This window comes from Callorhinus ursinus, unplaced genomic scaffold (genome assembly GCF_003265705.2).
Source record: "Callorhinus ursinus isolate GAN/ISIS: 27379988/994484 unplaced genomic scaffold, GSC_fseal_2.0 scaffold44, whole genome shotgun sequence".
NCBI classification, from domain to species: Eukaryota; Metazoa; Chordata; class Mammalia; order Carnivora; family Otariidae; genus Callorhinus; species Callorhinus ursinus.
In genome coordinates, this window is record NW_027397106.1 from 2,604,295 (window position 1) to 2,622,697 (window position 18,403).

The following is an 18,403-nucleotide window of genomic DNA, read 5'->3' on the forward strand; positions in this document are numbered from 1 at the left end:
TCAAACTGAACCCTAAAACCTAAACGTTGAGGAGGAGTTAGCCAGGGGAGAGGGTTAGAAGTTCTATCTCCTGGTGATGGGAGCAGTGCTTGGCACACGGTACGTCATCAATAAAAATTTGTTGAAGGACTGAAAAAGAGCTTGACAAGAGCTTGGCTCTTCAGGCTCTTTCCCAGAAGTGCAGTCTGGTGCAGCTGAGGGAGAGGTGTGGCAGGGAGAGGTTGATGAGGACCTCTGGGTAGAGTGACTAATTTGTTGTTTTTCCAGGACATTCCTGCTTTTTAAAACGGAGCATCCCATGTTCTGAGAACACACTTGGTCCCAGGAAACTGGGTCCTGCTGTTTCATTACCTCAAGCGATTTGGACTCCATCCCAATGTGTTTAACAGTAAAGTGATGCAGGGGCAAGAGTGTTTATCTAGCAGACAGAGTGTGGCCTGAGCCTGCCAGTTGTCCTCCGATATCTTTTCTCCTCTTCTCCTACAGAAGTAGAAATTACCTATGAGCACACGGCCACCCACCTATGGGCAACATTTTCAAGGCTTCTTTACAAATAACTGTGGCTCAAACAAAATTCTGGACAACGGAATGTGAGTTGAAATCATATCATGCTCCTGACTATGCCCTTAAAAGGCGGAGCCCCCGAGAGTGGGGTCGGTCTCTGAAGAAAAAAATGGTGAGGAAGTTTAAGAAACTATAAACTCAGGCCCTACCCCAAAGCTTTTAAATAAGAATTGCAGGGTGAGTTGTTTTAAAAGGATTTAAGGCAGTAGTAGTTAAGAGCATGGGCTCTACAGCAGGCTGCTTGACTTCCATTCCCAGTTTCCCGCTGTGTGGTCTTGTCCAGGTAACTTAAGCTCTCTGTGTCTCAGTTTCTGTAAAAAGTGTCTGTTGATCTTGCAACATTTACCCAGCACTTAATTTGTGTCGGGTACTGTTCTGAGCACATTAACATGAAAAGAATATTTATTTGGCTTTTGTTGGGTATTTTATAAATGCCAGTTAGATCCTGTTGGGTGAGAGTGTCAGTGAGATCTTTTACAACTTTGATGATTTTTTTCTCTAGTGGTTCTATCAATTATTGAGGGAGGAATATTGAAGTCGCTAACTTTAATTGTGGATTTGTCTATTTCTTCTTTTGATTCTATCAACTTTTGTTTCACGTATTTTGCAGGGCTTCCTAAGGTGACAAAGATGTTAGAATTGTCTGATGAATATTTTTTAAAGATTTTATATATTTATTTGAGACAGAGCGTGAGTGAGAGCAAGAAAGAGGGAGATAATGTGGCATATACACATTAGCATTGTTATGTCTTCTTGGTGGATTGACCCTTTTACATTATATAATGTCTCTCTCTGTTTCATATATATACATATATTTTTCTCTGAAGGCTACTTTATCTGATGTTAATATAGCGAGTCCTATTTTCTTTTGATTAGTATTTGCATGATATTATCTTTCTCTAACCTTTTACTTTTAACTTGCATATATTATTATATTTGAGGTGAGGTTTTATTTTTTGTAGATAGCATATAGTTGGCTAATGTTTTTTAATAAGCTCTGACAATCTCTGCCTTTTAATGGATGTATTTAGACTATATTTAATGTAATTATTAATATGTTAAGCCTTAAGTCTGTCATTTTATTTTTTTTGTTTCTATTTGTTCTCTGTTTCTCATTTCTCTTTGTTTTCCTGCCTTCCTGTGGTTGCTTGAACATTTTTAAGAGCCCATTTTGATATATGTATAGTATCTTTGTATAGCATTTTTAGTGGTTGCTGTGGGTATGACCCATACACAACTCACAACGGTTTACTGTTGTCACCGTTTGACCAGTGCAGGTGAAGAAACCCTAACTCTCTACATCCCTTTACCCCTCCTTCATGATATAATTTCTTAAATATTTCCCCTACATACATTTAGAATCACCCCAGTGTTATAATTTTTGCTTCAACAATTAAACATCATTTAGAAAATTCAGGAGGAGAGGGAAAGTCTATTATATTTACCCATATTTTTTTTATTACCATGTTCTTTCCTTCTTCCCAATGTTTCAAGATTTCTTCTTTTATCATGTCCTTTTGGTTTAGAGAACTTCTCACCATTCTTTTAAGGTAGGTCTGCTGGCAACAAATCCTTCCAATAGTTTTCATTCATCTAAGAGTGTTAGGGTTTCCCCTTCATTGCTGAAGGATCTTTTTGCTGGGTATAGGAAACCATGTTGACAGTTTTTGCTTTCAAACACTTGAAAAATACTGTGCCAGTCCCTTCTAACTTCCATGGTTTCTGATGAGGCTTTGGCTGCCCTTTGAAATCCTTTCCTTTATAGGTAGGGTATTGTTTCTCTTTTGCTGTTTTCACAATTTTAATTTATTCTTAGTTTTCAGAATTCTGACTGGGCTATATCTTGGTGTGGATTTTTTGGGGTTTATTCTGTTTGGATTTGTCGGCTTCTTGAATCTTTAGATTTATGTCCTTTGGGGAATTTTCAGTTCTTAGTTCTTTGAGTGCTTTTTCAGCCAGTCCTCTTTCTTCTCTCATGAAACTCCAATAACATGAATATAAGATTTTTTGTTATAGTTCCACAGGTCCCTGATGCTCAGGTCCTTCCTTCCTTCCCTCCTTCCCTCCCTCCCTCCCTCCTTCCCTTGCTTTCCTTTCTTTTCCTTTCCTTTTCTTTTTTCTTTTCTCTCCCTTCCTTCCTCCCTCCCTCCCTCCCTCCCTCCCTCCCTCCCTCCCTCCCTTCCTTCCTTCCTTCCTTCCTTCCTTCCTTCCTTCCTTCCTTCCTTTCTTTCTTTCTTTCTTTCTTTCTTTCTTTCTTTCTTTCTTTCTTTCTTTCTTTCTTTCTTTCTTTCTTTCTTTCTTTCCATTTTTCTCTCTGTTGTTCAGGCTGGGTAATTTCTGTTGTTCTATCTTATAGTTCAGAGTCTTTTCTCTGGCCCCTGTATTCTGCTGTTAACCTCATCCTTCGAGTTTTTTTACTTTGATTATTGTATTTATCAACTCTAAAACTTCCACTTGGTTCTTGATATTTTATTTCTTTGTTGAGATTTCTATTTTTCCATCTGCTTTGCATATTCTTATTACTGAAGCATTTTTATCATGGCTGCTTCAAAATATTCATAACGGGGTCCCTGGGTGGCTCAGTCAGTTAAGCATCTGCCTTTGTCTCAGGTCATGATCCCAGAGTCCTGGGATCGAGCCCTATGTCAGACTCCCTGCTCAGTCGGGAGCTTCTCCCTTCTTCTTCCTCTCCCTTTTGCCCCCCACCCTCCTTCCCCTGCTTGTGCTCTCTCTCTCTTTCTTGCTCTCACTCACTCTCTGTCTCAAATAAATACATAAAGTCTTTAAAAAATATTCATCAGGTAATTCTAACATCTTTGTCACCTTAGTGTTGGTGTCTGTTGGTTGTCTTTTTTCATTCAGTTTGAGATATTCCTTGTTCTTGATGTGACAAGTGATTTTTGATCAAAATCTTGACATTTTTGGTATTATGTTGTAAGACCTGGGTCTTATTAAGTCTTCTGTTTTAGCTTTCTTCTTCGGACATTGCCCCAACAGGGCAAAGGATTGGGTGACACCCTATTACTGCCAGGTGGGGGTGGAAGTCAGAGCTCCCCATGTGGTCCACTGGTGTTTGATGGATCTGAGACAATTGCCTGGTGGGGATGAAAGTCCCAGCTTCTGCCTTGGCCTTCCCTGGCATCACCCAGGGTGCCTCATTATAGTCTGGTGGGTCTAGGCCTCCTGCTCATCTTTTGCTGGAGTAGGTGGGGATGGGACCTCAATGTTTTTTGTAATGTTTGGCTAGAGTGGTTACTGTCTATACGTTTTCTGTCTTTCTAGGCTTCCCCATTCCTGGATATTTGGCTAGAAAGTTTAGACTTCTGTAGGGCTTCTGAAAAATCTGTACCCTTCCAGGCTATTGCTTTCTTCTGTTCCAAGTCTGGGATATATGAAACAAATAGGAAACCCAAGGAACTCACCACCATGTTGTTCCTTGTCTTCAAAGATCCCTAGGCAATTTGACTTTTTCTCTCCACCTTTCAGAGTCTTCTTCTATTTGCTTTATATATAATACGTGGGTTCTTAGTTGCAGTAAGTAGAATAGTGTTCACGCTATTTCTTCTGCTAAAGCAGCGTCAGAAGAAGGGGAAAATATGTCTCCTCCATCTTCCTGGATGACAAGTACTAAATATTCTTTTACAACATGATTTTATTGTCTTTGGGGGTGATGGGAGGTTGGTTTTCTGCCTCCTGTGTGCTGAACCCATCAGAGATGCTTGCCTAGAGGCCTGAGCAAAGGCTAATGGCAGCACTGACCCTCTGTGGGAAATGGGGCTGACTTAGCAACTGGGTGAAGATCAGATAAGGTTTCAGCTGGCATTGAGTTTCCCCTGGCAATAGCAGTGGCAGGATGTGAAATATAAGTGGCCCACTTAGGGGAATTTTTAAAGACAGATACTAAGGATCTTGTCCTTCGAGGGAATGATGTCAAGGGACATCAAAGAATCTTTTGTCCCTCCATGATTTCCTGAGAGTCCCTCCCTCCTGTGGTTCTGGGCAGTGAAGAGGGAGGATAGGGTGTGGGTCTTGTCCTTAGGAGCCTTTCTGGCTGTTGGGAAAGATTGGCACACACCTGAAACACATGTGGAAACACTGAGTTAGAGCAAAAAATAGGTACACTTTGAGGAGGCTGGCCAAAGAGGAGAGTTGGATTGAGATGTGACCAGAGACGTTTCCCTGGGGTGCCCATTATGGCAAGTTCACAAGGAAGAAGGGCCAGGGTGGGAGAAGGGTAGTGAAGGCCATGCTGAATGAGGGCTGGCTGTGCATTAGCACTCATACAACCGCACTGCAGAGTCAGCATTCACAGTGTGACCACTGGCTGTCAGCCCCTAGGGAGTGATCTCAAGGCCTGTGACAGCAGTCTGTAGTTTTGCTGAGACATGGGTCTGAATCATGTCTACCCTGACACTGGTGTGCTGAAAGGAGTCAATTAGGGAGTGATTCTGGCTGGAACACTCTGCATCCTCATCACAACACAGTGTTGTGGGTCTTCATTCATCATGCCTTATGAAGACATTGCAAAGGGCTAAAACCTTTGTGCCCAGTGAAAAAAAAAATGGAAAAGATTGCCAAATGCTATTGCTGGTGGTGAAATTGAGACCATCTAAGAAAATGATTATTCTTAACTAGAAAATAGCTGTTTGTATAAAAAGAACAGGGGAGGTTGAATTCGGCAATTGCTTGGTTTTACAGTAGAGGCATAATACTGGTGTATTATAATACCTAATACAGAACAGGGCTATAATCTCTGGACATAAATAGAAAAGTGGGATTGGCAAATTTCATTCAAGCACTCTGGTGAAAAAATTGCATTTTTGTGAAGGCTATTATATACTGTGTATATATTTGGGATTTGGGAACTGTGAAGTGCTTGGGTCACATACTTTGGTGTTGATAAGGCTCTAATGAAATACAAGTGTCTGTCCTCCCTCCTAGAATTGTGAGCTAGGCTTCTATCTTATTAATTTATGACCTCAGAGCCTAGCACACTTCCTGGGAGAGTCCGCCTTTAGCAGAAGACTATTAAGATGAATGAATGGGTAGGTCAGTGGACAGATGGGCAGACAGATGGACAAATACGGCCTTCATAGCTATGTATGTGGGGTCAGAAGACCAGCCCAGAGAACCTCAAAGCTGAGGCCTTCGTTTTGTTAGGTGTTTGCATCCTCTGGGATTCAAACAAAAAAGGGGCTCATGAAATGTTTGCTATCCTCAGCTATCTGAGCCTGTTTTCTCATTTGTGAAATGTGGATTAGCATACTCCTCCCCAGGCTGACTGAGTGGATGAAGCGAGCTTCAGTGTGCAAGGAGATCTTTTAATGCTGTAAAGTGCTGTACTAGTGTCAGCTACCATGAATGGTGGCAATGCCATTATTTCAAGGTCAAGGGTGAGGTGGGGTGCGAGAGTACAGGAACAAAGAAGTTGGTGTGTGCAGGGCAGCCTGGCTGCATAGGGGAGCAGAAGATCTGCCTGGAAGGGCACAACAGAGGCCCTGGATTCCTGTCTCTAGCAGCCCTGGGAAGCCAGGCCACAGAGTCTTTCCCTAACCACATAAAAGCAGTTCAGCCAAGGTCCCTGATCTGATGCTGGTAGAGTCCTGAGATCTCTCACAGATGAGACTGTCAATTAAAGGTCTTCCTCTGCACCCCTGCAATCCAGCCTCCCCCCTCCCTGAGGAAGGGCAATTGAGGCTGTGACAAACCTCTCCGCCAAGATCTTTCTAGGGATAATTTGGTCAGGCTAATTATCCCATGTTAATTAGATAAGACTCAAATTACATGAGCAAGCCTTGCAAGCCCAGCACTTTGGGAGTTTTCAAGTTATTTACCTCGTGTCTCTGATTTTGCTGGGAGAAAATGATTTCTTGCTCCTGGGCAAACTAAACCCACAAATTAGGGCAGTGGCTCCCTCCTGAGCCCTATAAAGGGGGAGCCTGAGATTGTAGGCTGGTGAATTGCATCTCAGCCAAGGGTTAGCATCTTATTCCATCTCTCTGGCCTTTCCAGCATGAGCCGCCAATTCACCTACAAGTCGGGAGCTGCCACCAAGGGGGGCTTCAGCGGCTGCTCAGCAGTGTTCTCAGGGGGCAGCTCGTCCTCCTACCGGGCAGGGGGCAAAGGGTTCAGTGGTGGCTTTGGAAGCCGGAGTCTCTACAGCCTGGGGGGAACCCGGAGCATCTCCCTCAACATGGCCAGTGGCAGCGGGCGGGCAGGGGGCTATGGGTTTGGTCGAGGCCGGGCCAGTGGCTTTGCTGGCAGCATGTTTGGCAGTGTGGCCCTGGGGCCCGTGTGTCCGTCTGTGTGCCCTCCAGGGGGCATCCACCAGGTCACCATCAACAAGAACCTCCTGGCCCCCCTCAACGTGGAGCTGGACCCGGAGATCCAGAAAGTGCGCACCCAGGAGCGGGAGCAGATCAAGGCGCTGAACAATAAATTTGCCTCCTTCATTGACAAGGTGGGACTTTTTGGAGCAAGCCAAGCATAGAGCCTTTTCCTTCCTCTACCTTCACTGCCCTCAGGGGGCTCCCTGTCTGAACCAGAGGAAGGCAGGACACTCACTCCCCAGGATGCAGACGCAGTGAGGACAGAGCAGGGAAGAACTGGACAAACCTGAAATCAGTGCTGAGGGGTTGGGGGTGTGGGGGGTCAGAGGGGCAGGAGGAGCCAGGGAGTTTGGTTTGGGAAGGTTTCCAGGAGGTCGGGGAAGTGGCCTCAAAGTTGAGAAGTAGGAGAGTAACGGTTTATGAAACTAGGAAGCCGGACAAAGGAGAGCTCCATGGCAGCCTGGGATATCTATAAAGCCATGGAGACCCAGTTTCTCCTCTCATGGGACCCAGACCAGCTCAGATTCTGGTTGAAAGACAAACTCATAGCCTATAATACACCCAATGTATAAGGTGAGGCAGATGGGGATCAGCGATGCACTAGAGCTGTGGTCCTCAAAAGAGCTCCCTGAACCAGCAGCATTAGGATCACCTGGGCACTTGTAGAAATGCACATTCTCAGGCCCCACCTCATACTGAATTGTAAGCTCTGACAGTGAGACCCAGGAGCCCCCAGGTGATGCTGATACCCACTTGAGTTTGAGAACCCCAAGGAAAAAAAGGGTAGCAGGGCCTTGGGAAATAGAAACTTCCTGAACACAGGGGAGCAGGGGAAGCTCACTGGGGTGACAGTGAGTAGGGTGGCAGCACATGAATAGGAGTTCACTGGATGGAGGTGGGGAAAGGAAGCCTAGGGAGAGGGAGTCATCCCATGTATCATGGTAGACTTGTCCAGAGAATGGGGAGAACTTGGCTTTGCGAGAGAGTCAGGTGAGTGGTAGAGGAGGGGAAGGAAGGGATGGGCACATTTCGAAGAGCACAGGAGGAATTTGGATTCGATCCCGCTGGTGATGGGGAGCCACCAGAGCACTTTGAGCAAGGGAATGGTATGGTATTTGCAGGCTGCAACTTGAGACTGCTGGTTCTTCCCCTGGAGAAATGCTCTGAGATCAGAGAATTGGACATGAATGCAACAGAGGAAGGCCCAAGACCCCCAGTCCGCTGAGTGCTTGCCTCTGGTGGGGCTGAGAGCTGACATGATGGAGGAGACAGAGAGGAGGCAGAGCATAGGCCAGGCCACCAGGCCCCGAGCAGGGGCGCCCAAGAGTGTGAAGGCCAGCGCAGGCCAGCTTACGTGTCTAAGGACTTGCCTTAAAGAGGTGGCCCGTGCTGCCCGTGGATACTGGTTCAGGCAGATTTAGACAGGTACAGAGGAGACAGGCCTGGCTAGTGGGAAATGAAGATGATGAGGCCCTGCCCGATCTTTGGGGCTGCCTCCAGAAAGAGAACCTCAGTCAGACAAAGGGCCCTGGGTGGGGCAAGGCTGTGAGGGACATTTCCCAAGGGCTGAGGCTTACCCTTTAAGCTAATGTAGCACAGGACCACACTGCCACTGTCCAGGAAAGGAAACCACACAGTCTCTCTATTGATTTGGGTCCCAGGTGCGGTTCCTGGAGCAGCAGAACCAGGTGCTGGAGACCAAGTGGGAGCTGCTGCAGCAGCTGGACCTGAACAACTGCAAGAACAACCTGGAGCCCATCCTCGAGGGCTACATCAGCAACCTGCGGAAGCAGCTGGAGACGCTGTCCGGGGACAGGGTGCGGCTGGACTCGGAGCTGAGGAGCATGCGGGACGTGGTGGAGGACTACAAGAGGAGGTGAGCGGGACCCCACACCTATAGGCTGACTGGCCTGCCAGCGCTGGGCTTTCCCGGCAGGCCATGGGACACTTGTCTCTGGCCTCAGGGGCACTGAGCTCGGGTGAGAGTGGCCCATCCCGAGTTCCCCAAGCCGGGCAAGATGAGGGCCCTCTCTGGGTGGCCAGGCAGTCCGGACAGTGGAGAGTCAGCCTCTCAGGCAGTGACAGGGCTGTCCTGGCAAGTGGCCACCTCCTTGGCGTGCTCCCTCCTGCTCCCCACTGGAGAGAGCCTCCCAGCTCCTAAGCTTGCTCAGTGGGTCCCCAAGTTCTAAGGAACCACCGTCCCCCTGCCTCAACCCATCAGGGCAGGGAGTTGGAGTTTCTCTCATCTCCCTCAGGTCGTGGACATTTGGGCCATGCCCCCTCTTCCTGTCCCAGGGGATAGTTCTGACTTCCTTAAGACTCATGCTTCGAGATGGGGTGAAGTTATTAACAGGGGTGTCAGGCAGCTGGAGTGACACAAGGATCAGGGCTAAAAGGGGAAGCAGCATGTTCCTGTGATTTGGATACTTAACGGGAGGAGGAAGAACCTACTTACTCTCCAGGTATTGGGGAAATCCAGACCCCAAATCATCTGGTCCCTTGGCCTGGGAGGGAGTTGCTTGCAAACCCTGTCTATAGCACTGGCTAAGTAGTCCTTGTGAGTTGGACAGATCTGCAAAGATATAGAATAATACCTGCTATATGAGACATAGTGTGGGCACCTCTTTTTCTGCTTTCATGATGAGCCTGCACACACACACACACACACACACACCCCTTGCTCACTGCAACGCTTCCCCTGCAGGTATGAGGAGGAAATTAACAAGCGCACAACTGCCGAGAATGAATTTGTGGTGCTCAAGAAGGTGAGGAGGGGGTGAATATCCCTCAGTCACCCAGACGCTGGAGCGTGGAGGGCAGAGAGGAGACTGAGGTCTGTGCTTCTTGTAGACTGACCCAGAGCTGAAGTGCCCAAGGAAGATGGAGGGATGTACTGCTTGGGACATCTTGGGACACCTTGATGTTTACCTAGAATATATCACCTTGTCCACTTTGTATATTTGGTGTGAGTGGCAGGAGCCCATGTTGTGTCCGCTTTGGCTTGGGAAACAGGACATGCTTTGAGAGGGGCTGCAGGTTTACCTTCCAACTCTGCCCGTCTCTGACAAAGCTATGTGGCTGTCCTGGGCTCCGACTGCTGAATGACCCCCGTGTGGGAGATAGCACTCCCTCCTAAGCCCTCTCTTTGAGAAATAGAGGCAGGAACAAGATTCCATTTTGGATGGGGTGCAGAGGAGTTCCAGAGGCTCACAGCAAGTCTTGGGTGGAAGTCATGTTCCTGCTCTCTGGGTCTTGACTCCATTCCCTGGGGGCAGCTCACGAGCGTTGGTGCTCGGATGCCAGTTCCTGGGAGAGCCCCTGTCTGAGCTTGAAGAATGGCGATGTCAGGGGGTGTCTGGATTCCTTTAGGATGTGGATGCAGCTTACATGAGCAAGGTGGAACTGCAGGCCAAGGTGGATGCCCTGGACGGAGAAATCAAGTTCTTCAAATGCCTGTATGAAGGGGTAAGGCTCCATCCCCTAGTCCTATCCCCAGCTCTCTCTTCTGGAAGGACAGACATATGAATGAGTAGTTGGTTATTCATTCCTTAGTAACTTTAAGAGCCCAGGGGATCTCCAGCATTTGGATGCTGGGGGCCATGTTGATCAAAGGAAAGGGTGACATCTATCCTGGTGCGTCCAAATGATGTGTGCCATCAGTCCCAGCCTGGCCTCCAGATGTCCTGGTCTCACTTCCTTCAGGAAGCCATGGATGGGTCCTTATGGGGTTCCCACTGGTCTTCAGCCAAGGATATTCTCATTTCTGCCTGTCTTCTCCCTGCCACTTGGGTGTCTCCCTGGGTCTTGAGCAGGAATCTCCAGGGACAGAAGTAGGGAGTCTTCCAACCCTTTCTACTGCCTCTGACCATCTGGCTTCAAGCCGGAACCCGGTGGCTAAGCATATGTGGGCTCCTGTGTCCTTAGGGTCTCTTGTGTGGCATCCAGGCTGTTTTCCCACTAGTACTACTACTTCCTCTACTCCTGTCTCAAGTGACAGACAGCTTGGCTGTTTTCTTCCTGAGCTGCTTCAAACTCATTCAACAGTTTTCAGATGTGGTATTGAAACATCAGTGGGTGACTTTGGGGAATGAAGCTTGCATCTATTTAGGAGGGCCTAAGGGATCTCCTGCTGGGAAAGGGCCATCACCTTGGCATCTTCTTCTGCCCACAAAAGGCATTTCATGTTTCTTTTTTTCCCGTGTAGGAGATTGCTCAGATCCAGTCCCACATCAGTGACACGTCTGTCATCCTATCCATGGACAACAACCGGAACCTAGACCTGGACAGCATCATTGCTGAGGTCCGTGCCCAGTATGAGGATATCGCCCTGAAGAGCAAGGCCGAGGCCGAGGCGCTGTACCAGACCAAGGTGGGCTGCACACCTCCCCTGAGCCCATGGCCCACCATGTCCCACACATTTGCTGGGAACACGGAACTGTCCCGGGTGCTGGGGAAAGCCCAAAAGGAGGAGAAGATAAAGCTCTTAGACTGATCCACTTAGACTGGGGCAGCCACGGAAGGACAGTTACAGCCAAGTGCAAATGAATGTGGCATAGACAGAGTCCTGGATGCTGAGGAGAAAAAGGATAGGGGACCAGCTGGGGCAGGTCAGGGCTGACTTCCTGGAGGCAGAGGGTTTTGAACTGAGTCTGAGAGGGAGAGAAACAGGGGTGGTTAGCATCTCAACTCCCTCATTAATTGCAATAAATTAGGGGGTCTCTTGAGTGTGATCTGAGATCAGGTAATTCCTACCTTTCATTCAAGTCCAACCGCAAGGATAAAGGGGGAGTATGAGTCCCTTAGATCTTAACTCCTCTAATGGGTCATGGGTGGGGAAGTGATTCTTTAGATAATTTGGTTTCTCAGATCAAGATGGCAACTTCCTAATTGTTTCATGCTGTTTATCGGGTTCCTTCTCAGTGGAGAGTCACACACTTGAGGACTTATCTTGTCCCTCCCTCTGCCTCCTTGCCACCATAGGGACAGAAAGATGTGGCCAGCAGGGGTGAGAGGAAGGAGGCTTTCAAGGCCCAGATAACAACACAAGCCAGGGCTCCTTGATAAAAGTTTAAACCCAAGTCTCTAGTCCCCACAGCCCTACACGTGATTGCTGCAAGCCAGTGTCAGGGACGGCCATGTGGCCCAGCCACTCTGGATTGTCAGTGGCCAGTGCTTAACCCCAGGTTCCTTCCAGAAGAGTTAGGCAGGTCTGCACAGACATGGTTTTTGGATCATTTGCTGTTTGGGGTTATCCACACCTGCACTTCTCCATCTGGAGGTAAGCACTTATTGACCAGAGTTTCATTAGTGTAGTTCTAACAACAGAATTATGAGGTCTTATTATTATCCCATTCCCCTTTCAAAGATGAAGAAACCAGGGCTCAGGGAGTGTTAGTAACTTGCCAAGATCACTTAGTTGGTAAGTGATGGAGCTGGATTTGAATTTAGATCACTGACTGCCAATTCCAGTGTTTAGACAGAAGATCAGGACATGACTCTGGTAAGAAGTGTTTAATAGTGAGGATTTGGGGTGGGCTGGGAGTGGAACGGAGAAGGATGCTCACCTGTTTGCCTCAAAAGGAAACTGCTTGGTGTCAGAACTGGGGAAGTTAGTGCCTCCTTCTCTGTCAGTGTGTAGGGAGAGCCATCCTGCACACACAGCTTTGCAAAGGAGCAGAAAAAGACTACCAGTCCCGCCCCCCGTGTTTATCGTCCCAAGATTAGCACCAAAGATAAAACACAGGAGCATAGTGAGAATCCACTGCCTTCCAGGGGACCTGGCACCTTTAAGAGGAATCTTGAACCTAGGGCCTTGTTAGGGTCAGATATGACAGCTTGCACCAGGGACAGAGAGAGGCAGTGCACAGCCACCAGAGTTCTGAATGTCACACTTTTCCAAGTTCCTCTTAAGCCAGATTCTGGGGTAGAACTAAAATATTCTCTTTGACTATTCACTGGATGGCATCAAAGGCAGGAGTGATCCTGAAACTAACATATGATCTCAAATTCATGGCTAGCAGTGTTGGGGAATAGCAGAACCTGCCATCACACACACACACACACACACACACACACACACACACACACACACAATGTTCCTCATGCTGGGAAAGACTTCCAGTAGCCTGGAGCCCAGCTAAGCTATGAAGGAGAGGAAGTCACAGAGAAGACAGGTCCCTGCCATCCAGTCATGCTAAGTCTGATGGGGAAAACACAGAAAGGTGAGCTTGTAATACAGTGTGGTAAGATCTATGGACTGGAGTGCCAGGAGCTATGGAAATAGAAGTACACCCAACTGGGAGATCAAGGCAGGCCTCCTGGAGGAAGTGATTCTGCCCTGGCTGAGTTGGAACTAGCTAAGGAAAAAGGTGAAATGGGTGGGGAAGGGTTTGCCAGGGGGAGGTAGCGGTTGGTGCAAAGACTCAGAGACTTGAGAGCACAGGGACATTTAGGGAACATGGAACTGTTTGGCACAGGTGTAGAGACAAGTAGATGAAGGTGGGGCAGTGAAAAAGGAGTCTGGGGAGACTGGTGGATGCCAAACCTCAAAGCACCTTGATGCCATGCTCGTAGTTTGATTTTGACCTTGACTTTGAAGGGCTATGGGTAGAGGAGCATCATAGTCGGAGCTGAGTATTATAAAGTTGGAGCGAGGAGAGTAGAAGGCTTTGAACTGTTCTTATGGCCAAATCTAACCATCAGTGAGATGACTGTGCTTAAGGCAAACAAATAAATCCAGTGAGCAGATGGTTGAGTGGGAGGCTGTTGGTAGGCCCGGTGAGGTTGGGGACCCTCATCCACCTGTCACACTCTGAATACAAAGGCACAGTCTGCCAATTTGAACTCAGCCAGGCCCTGAGTCAAGGTCTCTGCTTTGCTCCCTCTTCCCCTAGTTCCAGGAGCTCCAGCTAGTGGCCGGCAGGCATGGAGATGACCTCAAACACACCAAGAACGAGATCTCTGAACTGACTCGGCTTATCCAAAGGCTACGCTCAGAGATTGAGAGTGTGAAGAAGCAGGTAAGGGAGGCTTGGGTGGTCCTGGCTCATTTCCCAAGGGAAGAGTGAACTGCTTATCACACATAACTCCCCTGGGCTCCTCTCTTACTCTTGGTTTTCCATCTCAGAACCCACTTTCTCAATTGGACCCCCTGGTCTCATCCCCCACACTCACCTCCCATCTAAAGTCTGGAACAATTGGAAGGGTCTTTTCAGAAAGCCAAGCAGCTGAGAATAACAAGCCTCCCTGACCCATGTTGACAGGACTCCTTCACCATGGATGTGGCTTTGCTGTAGGAAGTGGGGCCAGACAGAGGAGGGTCCGACCATAGTGAGCTCATTGGGGTGAGGGGTGAAGGGAGGCCCAGAGGGCCCTAGAGCTCAGGGGAAAATGCTACCTTCTGACCCTCAGTGCTCCAACCTGGAGACGGCCATCGCCGATGCCGAGCAGCGGGGCGACTGTGCCCTGAAGGACGCCCGGGCCAAGCTGGACGAGCTGGAGGCTGCCCTGCACCAGGCCAAGGACGAGCTGGCTCGGATGCTGCGCGAGTACCAGGAGCTCATGAGCACGAAGCTGGCCCTAGACGTGGAGATCGCCACCTACCGCAAGCTGCTGGAGGGCGAGGAGTGCAGGTGAGTGGTGGGAAGGCTCTTAGAATGTTAGAACTGGAAGAACTTTTGGAATCTTCTGACTCAGTTTTTCAGAGTGTGGGAGAGGTTGCTGGACAGTCTGGAGATACTTTTCAGGTCACGAACAAACATAGCTTTAAACAGCATCTGGTCAGTTAGTGAGACAGCGATATCCTTTACAGTTCTCCTGTGACTTCCCAGACTACGACAGGGAGAAAGTCTCAGTGTGGTGCTGTTGTGTCTTTAACATCGCCCGGACCCTTGCAAATATCCCTATTAATAAAGAGACAGTAGATCCCAGGTTCAGAGCCTCTGGCAGATAATAATATCTAGCCAAAATTTTTCAAATTGCTTTATTTTCATTATATTTATTTTTATTGCTGCTTTTTTTTTTTCTTTTTTGGTCAGGTAGTGTTGGCTATTTACCCTGGTGATATAAAACTTCTTTTTAGGAAAAATGCATTTTTTGTTATAAAAGACATAGCCAATGAAAAGTACTAAATATATAACAGTGTGAGTTGTACATGTTCATAGCAACAATCAGACAGGTGTACATGAAGCACTGGTGTGTGAAAAACCTTGATCTGCTTGGGCACCCCTGTATCACTGAGACTCACAGGGGAGAAGTTACTGGTCCTAAAATCAGACAGTTCCTTAATGGCAACCGATGCTAATATTTCCACACTTGTATTTATTCCGGTACTAACCTCGCAGGAATGAAGAAATGGGATAAAGAGAAACCCAGAGGAGGGACCCTGGGGGGTGCTGTTGTTGGGGGCCCCCGGTTTGCAAGTTGGCACATCTCTGAAGTGGGAAGAGTAGCCTTGGGGGCGAGTGGTACCGAGCCTGCAGGTACACCGAGGCCGGCTGGCCGACTGGAGGGGCTTGTGGAGGCTGGGCTAGGCTGGCTGCTGACTTCAAGCTGTGGTGTGGGGAACTCGGATTCCACGCACTGGAGATTCACCTACACTTCTCTCTCCGTACAGGATGTCTGGAGAATACACCAACTCCGTGAGCATCTGTGAGTATTTCACACCTCTGAGGGTATATTTGTAGTCCATCAGTGGATATGAAGTAAGTGGGTGCCTACCGCCAGGCCCCCATGGAACAGCCTGGGCTCTGCCTGGTAGATCACTATGGTCACCATCGCCTTACTTCTGAGACCTCTTCCTCTGTAGCGTTCCTGCTGCCAACTTCCCATCATATTCTGATATTTCACAGGGGCCCCTTCCCCAGAAATCTCACCTATGCTGGGATGAAATTCCCAGTTCACCCTCTTCTGTCTCCCTGACGCTGGCTTTCCTGCATGACGGAGGCCGTGAGCTTCCTGAGTCCATCTCTGCACTGAGAGTGGAGACCTGCACCCAGACCCGCGGCACAGCACCTGTGCTAATGTTGGCCAGATCCTGTGGGATCTGGGCTATTTTCTCTAGGGCTTGAGCTGCTCAGGCATTGAGCATATGTCACTAGAGTCCATAGTTGATGTGAAGTGTTTGCTTAAGAGGGAGACATCTATGCTAGTTGCAGCTGGGAGACTGGAGGGGACTTGGGGTCACCCCTGTCCGGGGACATACACTTATCACTCCTCCCTGCATCCCCCACAGCGGTCATCAGCAGCACCATGGCGGGGACCACAGGCGCCGGGGCCAGCTTTGGTTTCAGCGGCGCTGGCACCTACAGTTACCGGCCCAGCTCTGTCTCGGGGGGCTATGGCATGCTGTCGGGGGGCTGTGTCACTGGCAGTGGGAACTGCAGTCCCCGCGGGGAGGCCAAAACCAGGCTGGGGAGTGTAAGTGAGTTCAAGGACCCCCAGGGGAAGGCCTCCGCTCTGAGCTCCACTGCCAAGAAAACCACAAGATAAAGGGAAAGTCCATTTCTCCGCCGTCCACCTCACCCGGCTCTTCCTCCGGACTCCTTCTCCAGGAAACTCCTGTCTCACATTTCTCCTGGTCTCCTTCTTGCTTTCCTTTGCCACTGACATTTCCTCCTTCCACTCTTGCCTTAGTCTTTCTGGATCTAGAATCAGGATTCTAGCCCATCCTTCTGCCTCCATACTAAGAGACCCCTAACTCAGCACCCCCTTCCTGAAGCATTGCCAACAATGATGGCCCGGACCTTGCCCTGGCCTGCACTCTTCCCCCAGAGGAAGGTTTCTCTCAGCCGTGACCCCCTCCATGCCCTGGCTTACGTCATTTGGCCACACACTCCGTGAGCTCATGAGATTACAGGTCCACCGACAGACACACAAGGACTGTCTCCTGTTACAGCAAGCCCGACTCAGGCGAAACACCAGGTTATAGCTTATATCTTGTGCAGCCCCTGCATGTATAGAGAGTTGGGAATAGCCCTGGGGATTGGTCCCACCCGTGAAGGGATTTATGCCCTCAATCTCTGAGTTCTTGTCCTTGTTTAGGCCTTCCCTCCCTGCTCCCCACGTCTCACCAATAAACTTTATAAAACTCATGCAGGACCAGGCTGCTCCTCTCTCCCAAGGGAATCCTCATCTCAGGGCACATCTCTTCCGTATGTGGAGGTCAATGTCCTGGAGCCTGGGGCATCGAGGTCCGGCGTGTTCCACAGAGCCCCAAAGTGTCTTTTAATCTGAGGGCAAGAGATCCTTACGTGGACCGCAGGATCCCACTGGGTTTTTTGAGACTCGGGATTCATCTCTGACTGCTATCTCCTGCAGATGCACCTTTGAGTCATGCTTTACTCAGGCCAATGCTCCAATGAGCGGGCGGTCTTTAACAGCGTGCAGATTATGGGCAGGGAGAGGGAGGCAACACTTGTCTGTGGCAGGATTTAAAACTGGTCCAGAGGCAGCAGAGAGCCAGCTCTGAAAGCCTGGGGCTCAAGTTACAGCTAGTCCCTATTCTCTGGGAAAAGGCCAAAGTAGCGTCTCTTTAAAGTAATAAGCCATGGCCCCTTGGTCTTTGGTGAAGTGAATGTCTATGAGCGTGGGTTGTGTTGAAGTGTGGCTGTCTCTGCAACACACACCACCCAGCCTCCAAAACACTCTCGTGCTGAGAGATGTCTACCAGGTGCCAAGGCCATGGTGATGCAGTCAGGACGCAAAGAGCCAGGGAGAGTCCAGCACCCATTCAGGCTGGGACTCACAGGTGCTTCTGAACAGGGTCACTGTGGAGCCAGGGCATCTTAGAGTTCAAGTCAATGGCTTTGAACTCAGGTTCAGGCTCTGCAACCAACTGGGGGTCAAGAGCAAAGCAAAGCTCTCAAGACGTTCGCGTCTCATTTCTTCAGCTATAAATAGGCAGACTAATCACCCGTGGATTATCATTAGGCCAAAATGAGGTGACACAAACACGTCTTGTACAATTCCTGGCACAAAGTTCATACTTAATAAATGTCAGTGGAAACAGAATCTTGTCCTCAAATCTCTTTGCTTCAAAAACTTGACTAAATCTGTTCACTTAAAAGAGGTGTTTAGTCATGAAAAGTTGCTCAACATCGCCCGGCATCAGGGAAATCCAAATCAAAACCTCAATGAGATACCACCTCACACCAGTCAGAATGGCTAAAATTAACAGTCAGGAAACGACAGATGATGGCAGGGATATGGAGGAAGGGGAACCCTCCTACACTGTTGGTGGGAATGCAAGCTGGTGCAACCACTCGGGAAAACAGTATGGAGGTTCCTCAGAAAGTTGAAAATAGAGCTACCTGATGACCCAGCAATTGCACTACTGGGTATTTACCCCAAAGATATAAATGTAGGGATCTGAAGGGGTACATGCACCCCAATATTTATAGCAGCAATGTCCACAATAGCCAAACTGTGGAAAGAGCCAAGATGTCCATCGACAGATGAATGGATAAAGAAGATGTGGTATATATACACAATGGAATATTATGCAGCCATCA

General features: G+C 48.6%; 1 protein-coding gene across 1 annotated transcript; it reads left to right on the forward strand.

Moving 5' to 3' along the window:
* Nucleotides 1-6,577: 6,577 nt before the first annotated feature.
* LOC112832346 (keratin, type II cytoskeletal 73) lies at nucleotides 6,578-16,382 on the forward strand. Its single transcript, XM_025882984.1, has 9 exons — nucleotides 6,578-7,024; nucleotides 8,555-8,769; nucleotides 9,598-9,658; nucleotides 10,263-10,358; nucleotides 11,098-11,262; nucleotides 13,787-13,912; nucleotides 14,304-14,524; nucleotides 15,508-15,542; nucleotides 16,126-16,382. The coding sequence occupies exons 1-9, from the start codon at nucleotides 6,578-6,580 to the stop codon at nucleotides 16,380-16,382; spliced, it is 1,623 nt and encodes a 540-aa protein (XP_025738769.1).
* Nucleotides 16,383-18,403: the final 2,021 nt, after the last annotated feature.